Source organism: Schistocerca piceifrons, chromosome 2 (assembly GCF_021461385.2).
Source record: "Schistocerca piceifrons isolate TAMUIC-IGC-003096 chromosome 2, iqSchPice1.1, whole genome shotgun sequence".
Classification (NCBI taxonomy): Eukaryota; Metazoa; Arthropoda; class Insecta; order Orthoptera; family Acrididae; genus Schistocerca; species Schistocerca piceifrons.
The window spans coordinates 700,577,428-700,594,577 of NC_060139.1; the positions used below are offsets into that span (position 1 = coordinate 700,577,428).

Here is a 17,150-nt window from a genome sequence, read left to right on the forward strand (position 1 = left end):
ACAATTACCAAGAGGTGGATAGATTGGCAACATGCTTTAAATGCTCAAAAATTTAAAATTTTACACTTCACAAAACACAGTGTGCTGTGAGTAAAGTATCAGTGAGATACTGTTGAAATCATTCAGTTCATACGGATACCAGGGTGTAACTGTGTGTGGGGAATGAAATGTGCAAGCTCAGTTGTAGGTAAAGTAGGTGGCAAGCCTTGGTTCATTAGTTCATCAGTAGAATACTGGCAAAATGCAGTTGATTTACAAGGACACTGTATACAAAACATATGTGCATCTTATCTTAGAATACCGCTCAAGTGTGTGAGACCGATACCAAACAGGAGTAATAGTGGAAACCAGACTATGAGCAGCAGCAGCAGGGCTTGATGGGAGAGGCAACTGGTTGGGTGTAAGGAGGAGGGATGGGGGAGGGATAGCAGGTTAGAGGTAGGGGTCCGTGAAGGGCTACTGAGGGGGCATGCAGGGACGACGTGGAGAGAGGATAGGGCAGCTAGGTGCAGTTGGGAGATTAGACAGAGGGCAGAAGAGAGGGGGGTTAGCCCAATAGGAGGGGAGTAATAAGAAAAGACTGGCTGTGTTGATGGAATAGAGGGCTGTGTCTTGCTGGAATGGGATCAAGGAAGGGGTTAGATGGTTAAGGACAATGACTAATGAAGGTTGATGCCAGGAGGGTCACGGGAACACAAGGTATGTTGCAGGAGTTCCCACCTGTGCAATTCAGAAAAGCTGAACTGGGTGGGAAGGATCCAGATAGTCCAGGCTGTGGAGCAGTCATTGAAAATGAAGAATGTTGTGTTGGGCAGCATACTCAAGAACAGGGTCATCTAGTTGTTTCTTGGTCATAGTTTGTCAGTGGCTATTCATGCGGAAAGACAGCTTGTTGGCTGTCTTACCCACGTAGAATTCAGCACAGTGCTTGCAGCTTAGCTTGTAGATCACATGACTGGGTTCACAGGTAGCCCTGCCATTGATGGATTAGGTGACGTTTACGACTGGTTTGGGGTAGGTGTTGGTGGTGGGAGGATGTATTTAACAGGTCTTGCCATCAGTGTGGTCAGGAAGGGAAAGTTGTGGATAGCTTAATGGTGCACACTGTAGCATTCAGGTCTGTCTGAAGAGATCGCTGGAGCCTCATGGCCACTGGCTCTCAGCTGACATACATCTACAGAGGGACAAGCTCAGGGTTTATCTTTTTCTGCATTTTCTTCATAACATAGTTTTTAAATTTTGTGTTTTTTTTCTGTTTAAGAGGTTCAGTATCATGTTTTTGGAAGGATACTGGTGGTAGGATGGCAAAATCAGGAGAACTGGAGCCTGACTTGACTGGCTTACTAATCGAATGGACAGTATCCTAATGGATACATTCGTCATATGTCCCACATTGATTTCTACAGTTATTTCATGCAGTGTTGGTTCTCTGTCAGCACTGACAGCTCTACGCAAACACCATTGCTCTTAGTCAGTAAGTGAAGGCTGTTGGCCACTGTATTGTCTGTAGTGAAAGGTAATGCCTGAAATTTGGTATTCCCGGCACATCCTTGATACTGTGGATCTCGGAATAATGAATTCCCCAATGATTTCCAAAATGGATTGTCCCATGCTTTTAGCTCCAACCACCATTCCCTGTTCAGAATCTGTTAATTCCCATTGTGCAGCCACAATTATATCGGAAACCTTTTCACATCAACCATTCTAGACTCAGCAGTGTACCGTGTGTGTGTGTGTGTGTGTGTGTGTGTGTGATGCACAAGTTGTTACCTCCCTGTGCACGCAGAGGAGTTGGCCTGTCTCTCTGGGTACACTGTGTGTCTGGGTAATGACCATGAAGCCACTTCTCTGAGTGGTGCCCGTGTAGAGAGCCTTCGTTCAGAGTAGGCTGCATCATGGTGGATTTCTTGTATAGTGAAAAGAAATTACCAGCCAGTGACCATGAGGCTAGCTAGAATCGTGTAGAACATTTATAAAATAATTATTTGTCATTTGGCAGGCCTGTTTTCCACAGTGTTAATGTTTTGTAGAATGATTTCCTGATCTTCACATTTCTTAACTTTTTCACCTTCTACAGGTTCCTGTGCACCCCAGGGGCTTGCCACTCTTTGACGGATTTGTGCTTGGCTACCATAGGGCCCCAGCCTCTGCAGCATCTTTTCCCTTTTGTACTGCATGTCTAGCCTCTTGCTATTCTTTTTCCCCTGCCTTGGGGAACATGTCTTGGATGTATTTGGAAATGTTTTCTGCATATTCAGTAGCCAATATCAGAACAGTTACTCCACTGTTTTTTGTTCCTTTTTTCTCTTTGAGATTCCCCTTTTTCTTCTTCCTCCCTGTGCACTCCTGAAGGCCAGTCGACATGTCATGTCTGACATGTAACAGGTGACTGGGTAATGTGTAATTTTCAGCCCCGGGTTAACAGGTAGGGCTCACATGTACCCCCTGGTACAAGCCAGGTCCAGGGAGGGGTGATTGCCTGAGCTGCTACCTTCCCAAAGTGCCAGTTGGTCCCCCTGTGAGGTGTTCAGTAGGTGTGACCTGAGGTGCGAACAATCACCTAAGGCAGGTGTCTCCCCTTCTGATTGGCAGGGGGTGGCACCGGTTGGAAGGAGCACGTCATCAAAGACATTGGCAAAAATGCGGGATTTTCTCTCAATGAAGCAGTCATAATCTACACAGTCAATGTCTACCGAACATAAATAGAATGAGGTAAATGATTTGTAGTTCCCCATGCACCATAGTTCCTCATGGTTTCACGTACTGAAGACGCTCAGTCCTTTGCTATGGTAAATCCGTTTATTATTCAGAAAGTTGTTGTTGCAATTGCTGGCTCTGTGAAATCCTGCTCATGTTTACAAAATGGCACTTCGCATTTGGAGACTACTTCTGATTCTCAAGTATACCTGCTTGCAGCTTCGCTCCTGCATTGTTATCCTGTTCGAGTGGAAGTTCATCGAATGCTGAATTCTTCCCTCGGTGTTGTTTACAGTAGGCTGTTCAATGGTCTGACTGAGACAGAAATCCAAATGTACCTCTCTGATAAGGGTGTCATTGCAGTCCATTGGGTGATGTAAAAGGTAGATCCATCCTCACACTCTGTAATAATAATAATAATAATAATAATAATAATAATAATAATTCCCGTGGAGACCCGGGAAAAGAATAGGCCTCCGGTATGTTCTGCCAGTCGTAAAAGGCGATGAAAAGAACAAACCACTAATAGGGCTAACCCCCCCTTTTAGTGTGATTAGTTGGTTCAGGACAGAACTAAAGAAGCCTCGGACAAGCGCCGTCATGGTCGGGGACGACGCTTGAACCCTATGCCCGCCCACAATGGTAACGACACTGCTAGCCAACTGGAAAATGATTCAAATCCAAATAGAGGTGTTTTGCAGGATATGCTTCCTGCAGCCACCCTAGAAGGAAAACAAAGACAGAAGATGAGATGGTCAGGTCAGATGAAGTTAATCGACACCTCATGTTCTGTTATTACCAAGCAACAAACATAGGAACCAACACAATTGGATACAGATCAAAAGTATACACATTTATTACCAGATACCCAGAATTAAAATTTTTAACAGAACAACGACTAGCTGATCAGATCCGTGTAATAATCAAAAATAATAGGATACCCCAGTCAGAATTAGAAAACATCAAACAACAAGTACAACAAACACTGGAACAAAATAATGTGCAATCAGAAGAAGAAGAAAATACAGTAATGGACTCAAACATCCCAGAGCAAACAAACAAAGAACAACACGCATCAATTAAACAGTCAGAGGAAAACGAAATCTTAAGACAGCCACCAGAACAAGCACAAATAGAACACAAAGTGACACACATGTTAGATATAGAAGAAAAATTTCAGCTGACATATATAGAATACAAAGACACAAATACAGATACTAGACCATTCTTGCATAGACCGCCAAATAACCCACAAGTCGAAACAACAATAAAAACTATCAACACAATCATACACAACAAAATAAATGAAAACACAACTATGGAAGAGTTATAACTACTGGTTTATATAGGAGCACTCACTACACTAAATATACACACTAGGCAGAGATCAGAACCAACCAACACACAGAAGAAACCCACAAAACCAGCATGGCAACACAGGCTACAGATCAGAATAGAAAAACTGAGAAAAGACATCGGACAGCTAACACAATTTATAAGAAATGAAATGTCAGAAAAAAAAAACGAAAAAGGTTAGGTAAAATCTCACAACAAGAAGTGATACAGCAATTAGATGAAAAGAAGCAGAAATTACAAGCATTGGCCAAACGACTTAGAAGATACAAAAAAAGTGAAACTAGAAGGGAACAAAACCAAACATTCAACACAAACCAAAAGAAATTTTACCAGACAATAGATAACACACACATTAAAATAGACAATCCACCAAACATAACAGACATGGAACACTTCTGGAGCAACTTATGGTCAAACCTGGTACAACATAACAGGCATGCACGGTGGATACAAGCAGAAACAGATACGTACAAGATGATACCACAAATGCCTGAAATGATAATTTTGCAACATGAAGTCACCCAAGCAATTAATTCTACTCACAATTGGAAAGCCCCTGGAAAAGATAAAATAGCAAATTTCTGGCTAAAGAAATTCACCTCAACACATTCACATCTAACTAAATTATTTAACAGTTACATTGCAGACCCATACACATTCCCTGATACACTTACACATGGAATAACTTATCTGAAACCTAAAGATCAAGCAGACACAGCAAACCCAGCTAAATATTGCCCCATAACATGCCTACCAACAATATACAAAATATTAACTTCAGTCATTACACAGAAATTAATGACACATACAACACAGAACAAAATTATAAATGAAGAACAAAAAGGCTGTTGCAAAGGAGCACGAGGATGTAAAGAGCAACTGATAATAGATGCAGAGGTGACATATCAAGCTAAAACTAAACAAAGGTCGCTACACTATGCATACATTGATTACCAAAAAGCTTTTGATAGTGTACCCCACTCATGGTTACTACAAATATTGGAAATATACAAAGTAGATCCTAAATTGATACAGTTCCTAAACATAGTAATGAAAAAATGGAAAACCACACTTAATATCCAAACAAATTCAAATAATATCACATCACAGCCAATACAGATTAAGCATGGAATATACCAAGGAGACTCATTAAGACCTTTCTGGTTCTGCCTTGCTCTGAACCCACTACCCAACATGCTAAATAATACAAATTATGGATACAATATTACTGGAACATACCCACACAAAATCACACATTTGCTATACATGGATGATCTAAAACTACTGGCAGCAACAAATCAGCGACTCAACCGATTACTAAAGATAACAGAAGTATTCAGCAATGATATAAATATGGCTTTTGGAACAGACAAATGTAAGAAAAATAGCATAGTCAAGGGAAAACACACTAAACAAGAAGATTACATATTGGATAACCACAGCGACTGCATAGAAGCGATGAAAAAAACAGATGCCTATAAATATCTAGGATACAGACAAAAAATAGGAATAGATAATACAAATATTAAAGAAGAACTAAAAGAAAAATATAGACAAAGACTGACAAAAATACTGAAAACAGAATTGACAGCAAGAAACAAGACAAAAGCTATAAATACTTATGCTATACCAATATTGACCTACTCATTTGGAGTAGTGAAATGGAGTAACACAGATCTAGAAGCACTCAATACACTTACACGATCACAATGCCACAAATATAGAATACATCACATACATTCAGCAACTGAAAGATTCACATTAAGCAGAAAGGAAGGAGGAAGGGGATTTATCGACATAAAAAACGTACATTATGGACAGGTAGACAATTTAAGAAAATTCTTTATAGAACGAGCAGGAACTAGCAAAATACACAAAGCAATCACTCATGTAAATACATCGGCTACACCACTGCAATTTCATAACCACTTCTACAACCTTTTAGATCACATAACATCAACAGATACGAAGAAAGTAAATTGGAAAAAGAAAACACTACATGGCAAGCACCCGTATCATCTAACACAGCCGCACATCGATCAAGACGCATCCAACACATGGCTAAGAAAAGGCAATATATACAGTGAGACGGAAGGATTCATGATTGCAATACAGGATCAAACAATAAACACCAGATATTACAGCAAGCATATTATTAAAGATCCCAATACCACAACAGATAAATGCAGACTTTGCAAACAACAAATAGAAACAGTAGATCACATCACAAGCGGATGTACAATACTAGCAAATACAGAATACCCCAGAAGACATGACAATGTAGCAAAAATAATACATCAACAGCTTGCCTTACAACATAAACTTATAAAACAACATGTTCCCACATACAAGTATGCACCACAAAATGTACTGGAGAATGATGAATACAAGTTATACTGGAACTGAACCATTATAACAGATAAAACAACACCACATAACAAACCTGACATCATACTCACCAATAAAAAGAAGAAATTAACACAACTAATTGAAATATCCATACCCAATACAACAAATATACAAAAGAAAACAGGAGAAAAAATTGAAAAATACATCCAACTGGCTGACGAAGTCAAGGACATGTGGCATCAGGATAAAGTGTACATTATACCAATTATACTATCAACTACAGGAGTCATACCACACAATATCCACCAGTACATGAATGCAATACAGCTACATCCAAACTTATATATACAACTACAGAAATCCGTAATTATTGATAGATGTTCAATTACCTGAAAGTTCCTAAATGCAATATAACATATACCGTACAGTTAAAAGGAAGTCACGCTTGATCAAGGTCCGCGTCACTTTCCATATTTGACCAGACATAACGTCTGAGAAAAGAAATAAATAATAATAATAATAAATATTGCTTAATATTATTGACTGTGCGTATGAAGACACATTTTTGTTGGATATAATACGATTGCATTATTGAAATGTTCTGTGCTTATTTATATCTTTTGACCATCGTACTTCGCTTACATTTTAATTGTAGCTGCAGGCGGCAGACTCCGAGAACACCAGCGCTTGTCGTAATCAAGAAAATCCTCTTCATGTGCTCTTCTCTTCACTTCAGTAAATAAAAAAATACTTGATACTGTTATTCAATATAATATTATTTACGCACACATATGATAAAAAGAGCTTGAAATACTTCATATCTAAAATCGCTCATCTTCATCTTCCTTCTACATACAAGAGATGTGGGAGTAAAAAACAAAAAAAAAAACTGTACAAAAATTGAATGTTTTTTCTTTCATTTGTCTGCACCTTACCACACATTCATAATTAATGTCTTCGCCAACTCTCTGGTTGCTTGGTGTTTCATTTTTTGTTTTTTAATAAATCTTAATTTTACAGCATCCTGGGAGCCTTTCATCATGTAAATACACAACGCACTCCTTTTCTCACTTTTGATAGAATGGTGCTGAAATCAAGGATCAAAGTGGTCTATGAAGTTACCACAGTCCGACCGTCCATTCCAAATCCATGCGCTGCTATCAGTGTCATCATTACAACTACACTCGAATGTCCTGTCTACACCCGGCCAAATGTGTAACCTGTGGTAGGGATGCGACTGTCCACCTCCTCCTCCCCACTGTATAAACTACAATGACAACCATGTCACCTCCTCCCAAGATTACCCTGTGTATCTTGATGTGCGGTCTGTCCAGGAGATCCGATTGAAGGAAAAAGTGCCGTACCCGGTTTCTCACAAGTTGTCAGCTAGTTGGAAACCCTTGTTCTACCATCTGACACTTAAAGCAGTACTGTTTTCGCTATATCTCACTCCATTTAGGACATGACCACACCGACATGTGACATCAAATTCAGCACCATGATTGTGAAATCGCCCACTGTCATGGTAGCATCCCCATCTCCTCCTCCAGCTGTGCAGCAGGCCACCAAACTTTTGCCTTATGGATGAAGTCACCTGCTACACAACCAGCAGGCTGGAAAGGACAGAGGGAATACTTTTGCAAAGACTTCCTACGTCCCTCCATCTGACAAATATCTGAGTCTTCCTCTGCCAGCTGGAAAGGCTCCAAGAAGTCAAACAAAGGCAAACAGTCTTCTCTTTCACAGACATGGAGGTCCTCTTCAACAATGTTGCCACATGATACCCTCACTCGGCCAATCTCCATGTCGCCGGTGTGTACCACCAACCATTTTTCTGTTCAGGACTTTGCAGACTGACAGAAGGAGAATGCCAACGCCCCTGTAGGCCACATGGAGCAGGATCCTTCTGCCTCTGTGCCCTGTAGCAATGAGTCTTCAAATGCTGGCACTCGGCAGACAGTGAAATGACACCTCTTCATTTTTTCCCTCCTCCCCTTTGCTTGTTATGACTGTCCGTCAGTGGAACATTCATGGCCTTAGATCCAACAAATGGTTCAGATGGCTCTGAGCACTATGGGACTTAACTGCTGTGGTCATCAGTCCTTAGATCCAACAAAGAGGAGTTATGTCTGCTCTTAGAATCGCTGCGTCTATTTGTTCTCTGCCTCCAGGAAACAAAATTGTGTCCTCGCGACCACTTTGAGCTCTTGTATTTCTTCCCAGTCTGCTTTGACCTTCCTTCCGAGGATGGCATTCCATCTCATGGGGGAGTCATGCTGCTCATCCAGGATGATGTTCATTGTTAACCACTCTCCCTGATGACCTTGCTTCAAGCTGTTGCATTCTTCATTTTCCTTCCTCACTTGACCTTTTCCCTTTGTATCGTTTACATCCCTTCATCTTTTGGTGTCACAAGGATAGACTTCCTCCAGCTTATTGGGCAACTCCCTCACCCCTTTCTGCTGCTCAGTGACTTTAATGTGCACCAACCCCTTTGGGATTCTCCCATAACCAGTTGGAGAGGTGCCCTCGTGGCTGACCTCGATCAACTTAACCTCATCTGCCTTAACACGGGAGCACCCGTTTTCCTTTCAAACTCCACTCACACCTATTCCCATTTGGACCTCTCCTTCTGCACTGTATAGCTTGCTCATCATCTCAAGTGGACCATTCTCTGACATGTACTTGAGTGACCATTACCTGTGTGCTATCCAATTGTTAACTCCTACCCCACCATTGTGCACACCCAAACGGCAGCATTCTAAGGCCAAGTGGAGGCTTTAGATCTTGCTGGCGACCTGTCGACAAACAACATTACCATAGTTGTGATGAACAGGTAGAATATCTTACAAATGTTATCCTTACCACCACAGAACATTCCATACCTCGCTCTTCCTCTTTACCATGCCATGTCCCGATCCCTTGGTGGACTGGGGCATGTTGTGACACAATTCATGCACGGAGACTGTCATCCTACAATTCGTTATAAACAGATGTGTGCACAGTGTCGTTGTGTTCTTCAGGATAGCAGAAGAGCTTGCTGGATTTCCTTTACTAGTTTTTTAACAGTTCCACTCCCTCATTCCATCATGTGGTCCAACTTCCAATGATTATCTGGGACCACTCCCTAATCTCCAGCGTGACCCTAGCAGATGATGTCATAGTGGACCCTACTGCTATGTCCAACAGCTTTTTTGCGGAGATTTCAAGCTCCATCCATTATCACGCTGCCTTCCACCATTGGAAGCAAGTGGAGGATGCTCGGGCGATACCTTTCTCTTCTCAGATCGTGAGCGCTACAGTGCCACTCTTACAATGAGGGAGCTACATCATGGTCTCACCTCATCCCGATCCTCCTCCCAGCGCCAGGTGATGTTCACATTCAGATGGTGCAGAACCTTTCTCTTGCGAGCAAGCACTTTCTTCATCATATGTACAATCACATTTGGACAGAGGGCACGTTTCCCAGACGCTGGTGTACCTAAGCCCGGCAGGGACAAACACCTTCCTTCCAGTTACCGCCACATGTCTCTCACCAGCTGTGTTTGCAAGGTAATGGAACGTATGATTCACGCCCGGCTGGTATGGTGGCTCGAGTGTTGCAATTTTTCTAAACACTGCATAGTGTGGATTTTGAGCATGCAGTTTGCAGTTGACCATCTCATCACTTTGTCAACCCATGTCATGAATGGTTTTCTGTGGCAAATACCAGACTGTGGCTGTGTTGTTTGATTTGGAGAAAGCTTAGAACACCTGCTGTAGGACTAGTCTCTTTCATACTCTGTACACATGGAGCTTCCATGACCGCATGCCCCTTTTCCTTTAGGAATTCTTAAAAGACCAAATTTGACCATTTTGTGATTTATTACAGTTCTTGACAGACTTGTCTCCTTGAGTGGCATCTTCAGCGAAGTCTCAATCATCTTTACAATAGCTTTCGCTTTTCCTCTGACAAAACCATTTGTATGAATTTCTGGCTGTGCAATTGATTTGTTCCAACATTTTTTTTGTCTTGGTCCTGTCACTCTTTTGTTCGTTGAAACTACAAAATTCCTGGGGCTCGTGTCGATAAGAAACTTCCTTGGTCCTCCCACGTGTCTTGCCTGGCCCCACACTGTACGCGGTCCCTCAATGTTCTATCTGTCCTCAGTGGCACTTCCTTGTCTGTTTGATACTAGACTGTGGGTGTTTCGTTTATGAATCTGCACGTCTGTCCCTCTTACACTGACTCAATACTATTCACCGTCTTGGCATCTGTTTGGCCACTGTCACGTTTTACATGCTGTACACTGTGCATTACTTAGTCCAGGATAGCTGTAACTTGCTCCCTCTTGATGGAGCCATTCTGATGTTTATGTGGGTTTCTGGTCATGTTGGTCTGGCAGGAAATGAGGCCGCTGATGCTGCTGCTAAAGCTGGAGTCCTCTTACCTTGGCCTGCTATTCCTTCCACTCCCTCCGATGATCCCTGTGTTGCTGTTTGCCAGCAGGTGGTGTCATTTTGGCCTCACCATTGGTCCTACCTTCATGGGAACAACCTCCGCGGAATTGAGCCTCTCCTAGCAGCTTGGACCACCTCCACTTGGCCCTCTTGCTGCAAAGAGATAATTTGATAGTACACTGTAAAACACAGACACTGCAAAATAGCATTACATGCCTAGCCAGGCCACAAAGGTAATAAATATCTCTCTCCCTGCACGGGAAGTCATGGCAACTGTGTGTGTGCCCAGGATGTGGACCCATGGTAGCATATGGAGGTTTTGGCCAGTGCAGGAGATGTGTGGGTGAGCTGAAGTGGTTAAGGCTTCCGCTCATGTAAAGTGGGAAATCCGGCCTGGGTTTGAGTCCCAGTCTAGTGCAAATCTACATGTCACTAATAAATTGTGCAGCTTAAGTCTAATCATTTTTGCAACTACAAATACATTTCTTCTCTTTCAAAAGAATTTGATGGTCTACACAAGTGAAGGCCTTTTGAGAGATCATGAAAGATCCCTTCTGGAGACTTTTTTTTTAAATGGCTTCGTAAGCTTTATTGCTAAGAGGATATTGCTTGTTCAGCTCAGAGACTACCATGAGACACTAATTGACTTTTGTTGAGGATACTGTGGAAATTAAGATTATCGGCATTCAGTCGATGCATGAGGTTTTCAAGATTTTTTGAAATGATTGTTAAAAGGGAAAGTGGGCAATAATTTGACTTTTTTAATCACCTTTTTTTCATAAATAGGGGCATTTTTTATCACCTTTTTTATAAAGAGGGATATAAATAAAGCCAGTTTTAGTGTCTCAGAGACAATTCTTTCTCACAGAGGTACATTAAATATGTTGCAAAGACTGGAATTATACAAGTATAACAATATTTCACTTGAAGTATTGTCATCATCAGCAGAGTTTTTATTTTAAATGACTTCTCAATCTCATTTACTATAGGTTCCTGGTACGAGGGCCATTGCATTGTTCACAGTTACTTTGCAGCCAGCCTTCTCTGCTGCTGTCAAAAAATGTTTGTTCAAGATTTCTGCAGCCATTTCAAGATTCTTTGCAATAGTTTCACTTTGTTTAACGTCTGTGTGTTTTCATGTTCCCTGTTTTCCCACCAGTTTCCTTCTTTATCACAATCCAAACGGTTATTACATTGTTTTCTGGCTTCTCGATTTCAGATTTTATGCACATAATCTTAGATTTATTTCTTACATTCTTTAGGGTACTACAGTAAAGTCTGTAGCACTGCCATTTCTCTGGGTCATTATAAGTTCTGAGAGAAGTAAACAGCATCCTCTTTGTTCTACAGGGTGTTTTTATTCTTACCGTGAGCCAGGTCAGTGTCTACATGACTGTTTTTAGGAAAGGTAGCTTCAGGTAGACACACAAGTTAATTTAGAAACATGCTAGTGCTATACTTTGTATTTGCATCTGTTTACTGAAAACTGGACTCCAGTCTATCTCTTGTGGGCTGTATTTGAACTTTTTAAGGATCTCATCATTTATTGCCATAAAAGATTTCCGGGAATGTACAGAACTGTTGCATAGATTTAAATCAGTGAGTGTAAACAATTGACCATCATGGTCAGAAAGGCATTAACAGTTGAATTTATACTGATACTGTTGACTCTTGACTTATCTATGAATCTACTACCATGATCGCGTTAAGACTCAACTAAATGTTCTAAAACTGATGCACTTCTGCTCTCATTTAGAAAATGGACATTAAAATTGCCTGCGATTATTAAATTCTTGGACTTAGAGTACAGTTGGGATAAAAGAGAATCTGCCTGTCTCAGGAACACATTAATGTTCCCTAAGAGCTTTTCAAAGTGCTAACACTAAAATTGACAAGTCAAGTATAATACAATACAGAATGTACATAAAGTCCAGGAACACTTTCAATTATTTATTGGATAAGAAATAAACATTGTGCAGTTGTCATACATATTGCATTTTGAAGAGAAACTCTGAAAGTTTTTTTTTTTTTACAAACATTCGATATGTCAACCATAAGTGACCTGGCAGACGTCAATACGGTAATCGAATTCTTGCCATACCCATCCCAGCATGGCATCGTCAACTGTGGCAGTCACTTCCCATATTCTCTCCTGGAGCTCTGCTACATCACATGATAGAGGCAGTACATACACCAGATCTTTAATGTGTCCCCACAGAAAAAAGTCACACGGAGTGAGATCTGGTGATATGTCAAACTCCAGCACACAGAAAGCTCGCTCCACACCTGAACTCGCCATGTTTGCAACTAGCGCTGACTATCGGCAAATTACCAAACTACTCTGTGGCAGTATACATGGAGGAAAAAAAAAAACTTTCAGGGTTTTTCTTCAAAATGACAAATGTATGATATGTGTACAATGTTTGGTTCTTGTGCAATAAATAATTTAATGCGTCCCCGGCCTTTATGTACACCCTGTTTATACAGTACGTATATTTCAAAATGTTGCTCTACACTTTGACTCTTTAAAGCTAAGGCTCTGTGTGATGTTATATTTTTTTTGTAAATTAGTGCACCATCTTTTTCAAAGATGGTTCAAAGGTATGTGTTACTAGACAGTATCCACTCAGCATCAACATTTCAACTTCATCTCTCATATGGCAGTCACTAAAACAAAACACATCTGCATCTGTGGATCCTCTAAAAGACCCGAAATTTCATTTACTTATCTGCAAGTCCTCTTATATTTTGGTGAAAAACTGTCATTGCTTTAGTGTTTGCTGAGAATACAACTTTCACCTAAAAGGTATATGAGGGCTTTGAAACAATAGGCTCATTGTTAACTGTTTGTCTTGGAATGTTCTGAGCTTGAAAATTAGTCTTGATAAAATTGTTTGTGCCATTTAAAAGGAGTAGGTTCCAAACATGGAGTTATTTTGTTGTGTTATTCTGTAATTGCTGCATTTAAAAGGATACCTAAAGCTTTTTTCCCTGGCCCATTTAGGTGCAAGCTGTGGCTAACAAACAACTTTCTAATAAAATTACTTACATCTGCAGCGCAGGTATTGCTAAAATTCTTGCAAGTCTGTGTTGATTTATTGTTAGTTTGTGTGACAGTTACATTTACACAGGACTGTGGACCAACTCGTGTCTCTTTTCAATATTTACAACAATTACCTTGGAGAGATGATGCATCAAAAATCTCTCCTTAAGTGTTTGTATAACATCATAATGGTCATTATAGGCTAGATTGTTAGAACCATATGTTAGGATCACATAATCATATTTTACTCTTTCATCAGTGCAGCCTACAGTGACTTCCTGAACTTTAGCACCAGATTTCACAATTCCATTAACCTCAGCCATGCTGAAACTGCTTTTTACAATTTCAGTCATACCTCTCCCATGACAGCAAAACTATACACATGTTTTGTGGCAGTTTCTTTTCCCCTAAAACGATCCATATTTCTTCCAAAACTTTCGCCTCTAACTGCTGAAAGTTTAATCTTCACTATACCAAATACAACTTTTTTTATGATTGTGAGCAATTAAGCTTTTTCTGTATCTTCTGAAACTTAGTACAGTTTTCTTCCTCTTATTCATTTCATAGGAAGCACCCTTTTCATTTCAAAAGTTTGTTCGCAGTACAAATGTTATGACTTTATTTTCATTCTTGTGGTTAAAGTTTTTGTTAATGTCATATTTTGTAGACCACTCTTGTAGCTTTTCGTTCATATTGTGTGTTCTTATTGTTTATGAGATGTGAATTATTTTTAGGTACTATGATTCCGCTCAGAAAATTGCAAGAACTAGTGATTCCTATGAATATGATGGCATCAAATGCTGTGAAGCAGCTGACCAGCTCACGGTCAGTGCCCATTCGTGGTACTGCAAAAGTCATGAGTAGTAATGGTGAGTGGATTGGGTTTCAGTTTTATTACTTTTAGTGTAGTGAATGAACAAATAATTTTAACCTGCTGTAAACTACTGAATTAAGTTTCAGTATTTATATATAATATATAGGTGTGTGCTGGGGAGGGTGGATTCGTAGTTGGGGTATTAGCACATTTGTTCATCAAATGTAACAATAAATATACACTGAAGAGCCAAAGAAACTAGTACACCTGCCTAATATCGTGTAGGGCCCCAGCAAGCATGCAGAAGTGCCGCAACAAGACAGGGCATAGACTCGACTACTGTCTGAAGTAGTGCTTTAGGGAACTGACACCGCGAATCCTGCAGGGCTGTCCACAAATCTGTAAGAGTATGAGGGTTTGAAGATCTCTTCTGAACAGCACGTTGCAAGGCACCTGACTATGCTCAATAATGTTCATTTCTGCAGAGTTTGGTGACCAGTGGAAATATTTAAACTTGGAAGAGTGTTCTTGGAGCCACTCTGTAGCAATTCTGGACGTGTGGATTGTCACATTGTTCTGCTGGAATTGCCGAAGTTTGTCAGAATGCACAATGGACATGAATGGATGCAGGTGATCAGACAGGATGCTTACGTACATGCCACCTGTCAGAATAGTAGCTAGACATATCAAGGCTTCCATATCACTTCAACTGCACATGCCCCACACCACTACAGAGCCTCCAGCAACTTGAATAGTCCCCTGCTGACATGCAGGGACCATGGATTCATAAGGTTGTCTCCATACCCGTACATGTCCATCCACTTGATACAATTTGAAACGAGACTCATCTGACAAGGTAGCATGTCTCCATTCATCAACAACCAATGTTGGTGTTGACATGTAGTCATCAAGGGTACACGAGTGGGCCTTCGCCTCTGAGAGCCCACATTGATGATGATCCGTTGAATGGTTCCCATGCTGACTTGTTGATGGCCTAGCATTGAAATCTGCTGCAATTTTCAGAAGAGTTGCACTTCTGTCATATTGAATGATTCTCTTTAGTTGTCATTGGTCCCATTCTAGCAGGATCTTTGTCCCACCACAACAATGTCGGAGATTTGACAATTCACCAGATTCCTAATATTCACCGTACACTTGTGAAATGGTCGTACGGGAAAATCCCCACTTCATTGCTACTTAAGAGAAGCTGATTCCCATCACTCATACGCTGACAATAACACCACGTTCAAACTCACTTAATGCTTGATAACCTGCCAGTGTAAAATCAGTAACTGATTTAACATCTGCACCAGACACTTTGTTGTTCTATATAGTGCCATATTTTGCCTGTTTACGTGTCTCTATATTTGAATATGCACACCTATACAAGTTTCTTTGGCACTTCGGTGTACATTTATGGCCGTGTTGTCATTATCATTCCTTACATCATAGTAATCCAAAAATCAGATACAAAGAAGACAACATATCTGGAATTTAGAGAATGTTACAACTAGAGAGATGTACCTGAAAATATGTAGAGCTTCCTTTTGTTTTAAAGTAAATCTGTTATCTTTCATGGCAAATAATCTAATCAATGCCAGGTTCCTTTTGGATTTGTCCTATATATCTATGAGGTATTCATGATCATCTTGTCCACTTCGGCATTCACCAAAATTGATCACCTGAGGAGCTCAAACTGATACACAAATGAATCTGATTTCCATTGTTGCCACAGACAATATGTTGCAAATGTGAGTCTCAAGGGAGACGTTTCATAGATAAGTCCCTGCAGTCGCAGTATCCTCTGTGTCCTTGGTGGCTCAGATGGATAGAGCGTCTGTCATGTAAGCAGGAGATCCCAGATTCGAGTCCTAGTCGGGGCACACATTTTCAACTGTCCCCGTTGACTTATATCAATGCCTGTATGCAGCTAGGGGTATTCATTTCATTGTAATCTGTTAGGTTCACAAATGTTGATCTGAGTGTCACATCATGTATTCTGACTCATAGTTTCATAAAATCATCTTCTGTTGCTCAATAGATTACTGAGTCCTTCACATAGCAGCCACATACATTGACAGCTGAGACGGACACTCTGAGCAAAACATCACCTTATAAAGTGATTAAGATTAAAGGGAGGCTTGATATAACATTATTTCAGTTTTTTAAGATTTTGCAGGCTATCTCACCTTTCATAGTTGGTAAACACTGAGGAGGTGTCTCTCCCGTGAAATAAGATCACAGAGGAAAACAAATGTACATCAAAAATATTACCAGCCTTTGGAGTGGAAATCAGCTTTAAATAAATGTGTGACACATTCTAAGTGTCTGGTTGAAGTCTAGCAAGTACATGAAAGACCACAGACTGTAGCACCACAGAAGCTGACACAGACGGGTAAAACTCACTGTATCCATATCAGTTTGTAAGCTGCATATGCCTCCTGTGTGGTG

At 40.6% G+C, this 17,150-nt stretch overlaps 1 protein-coding gene across 2 annotated transcripts in view; it reads left to right on the forward strand.

Moving 5' to 3' along the window:
- LOC124774518 (aspartate--tRNA ligase, mitochondrial) overlaps window positions 1-17,150 on the forward strand; it is a 158,872-nt gene that overhangs the window by 9,312 nt on the left and 132,410 nt on the right. For both annotated transcript variants that reach the window (XM_047249487.1, XM_047249486.1), the window contains exon 2: window positions 14,620-14,754. Coding sequence is in view for 1 of the 2 variants with exons in the window: in XM_047249486.1 (XP_047105442.1) it covers window positions 14,625-14,754 (130 nt within the window). In the remaining variant the exon portion in view is untranslated. The remainder of the gene's footprint in view (window positions 1-14,619; window positions 14,755-17,150) is intronic.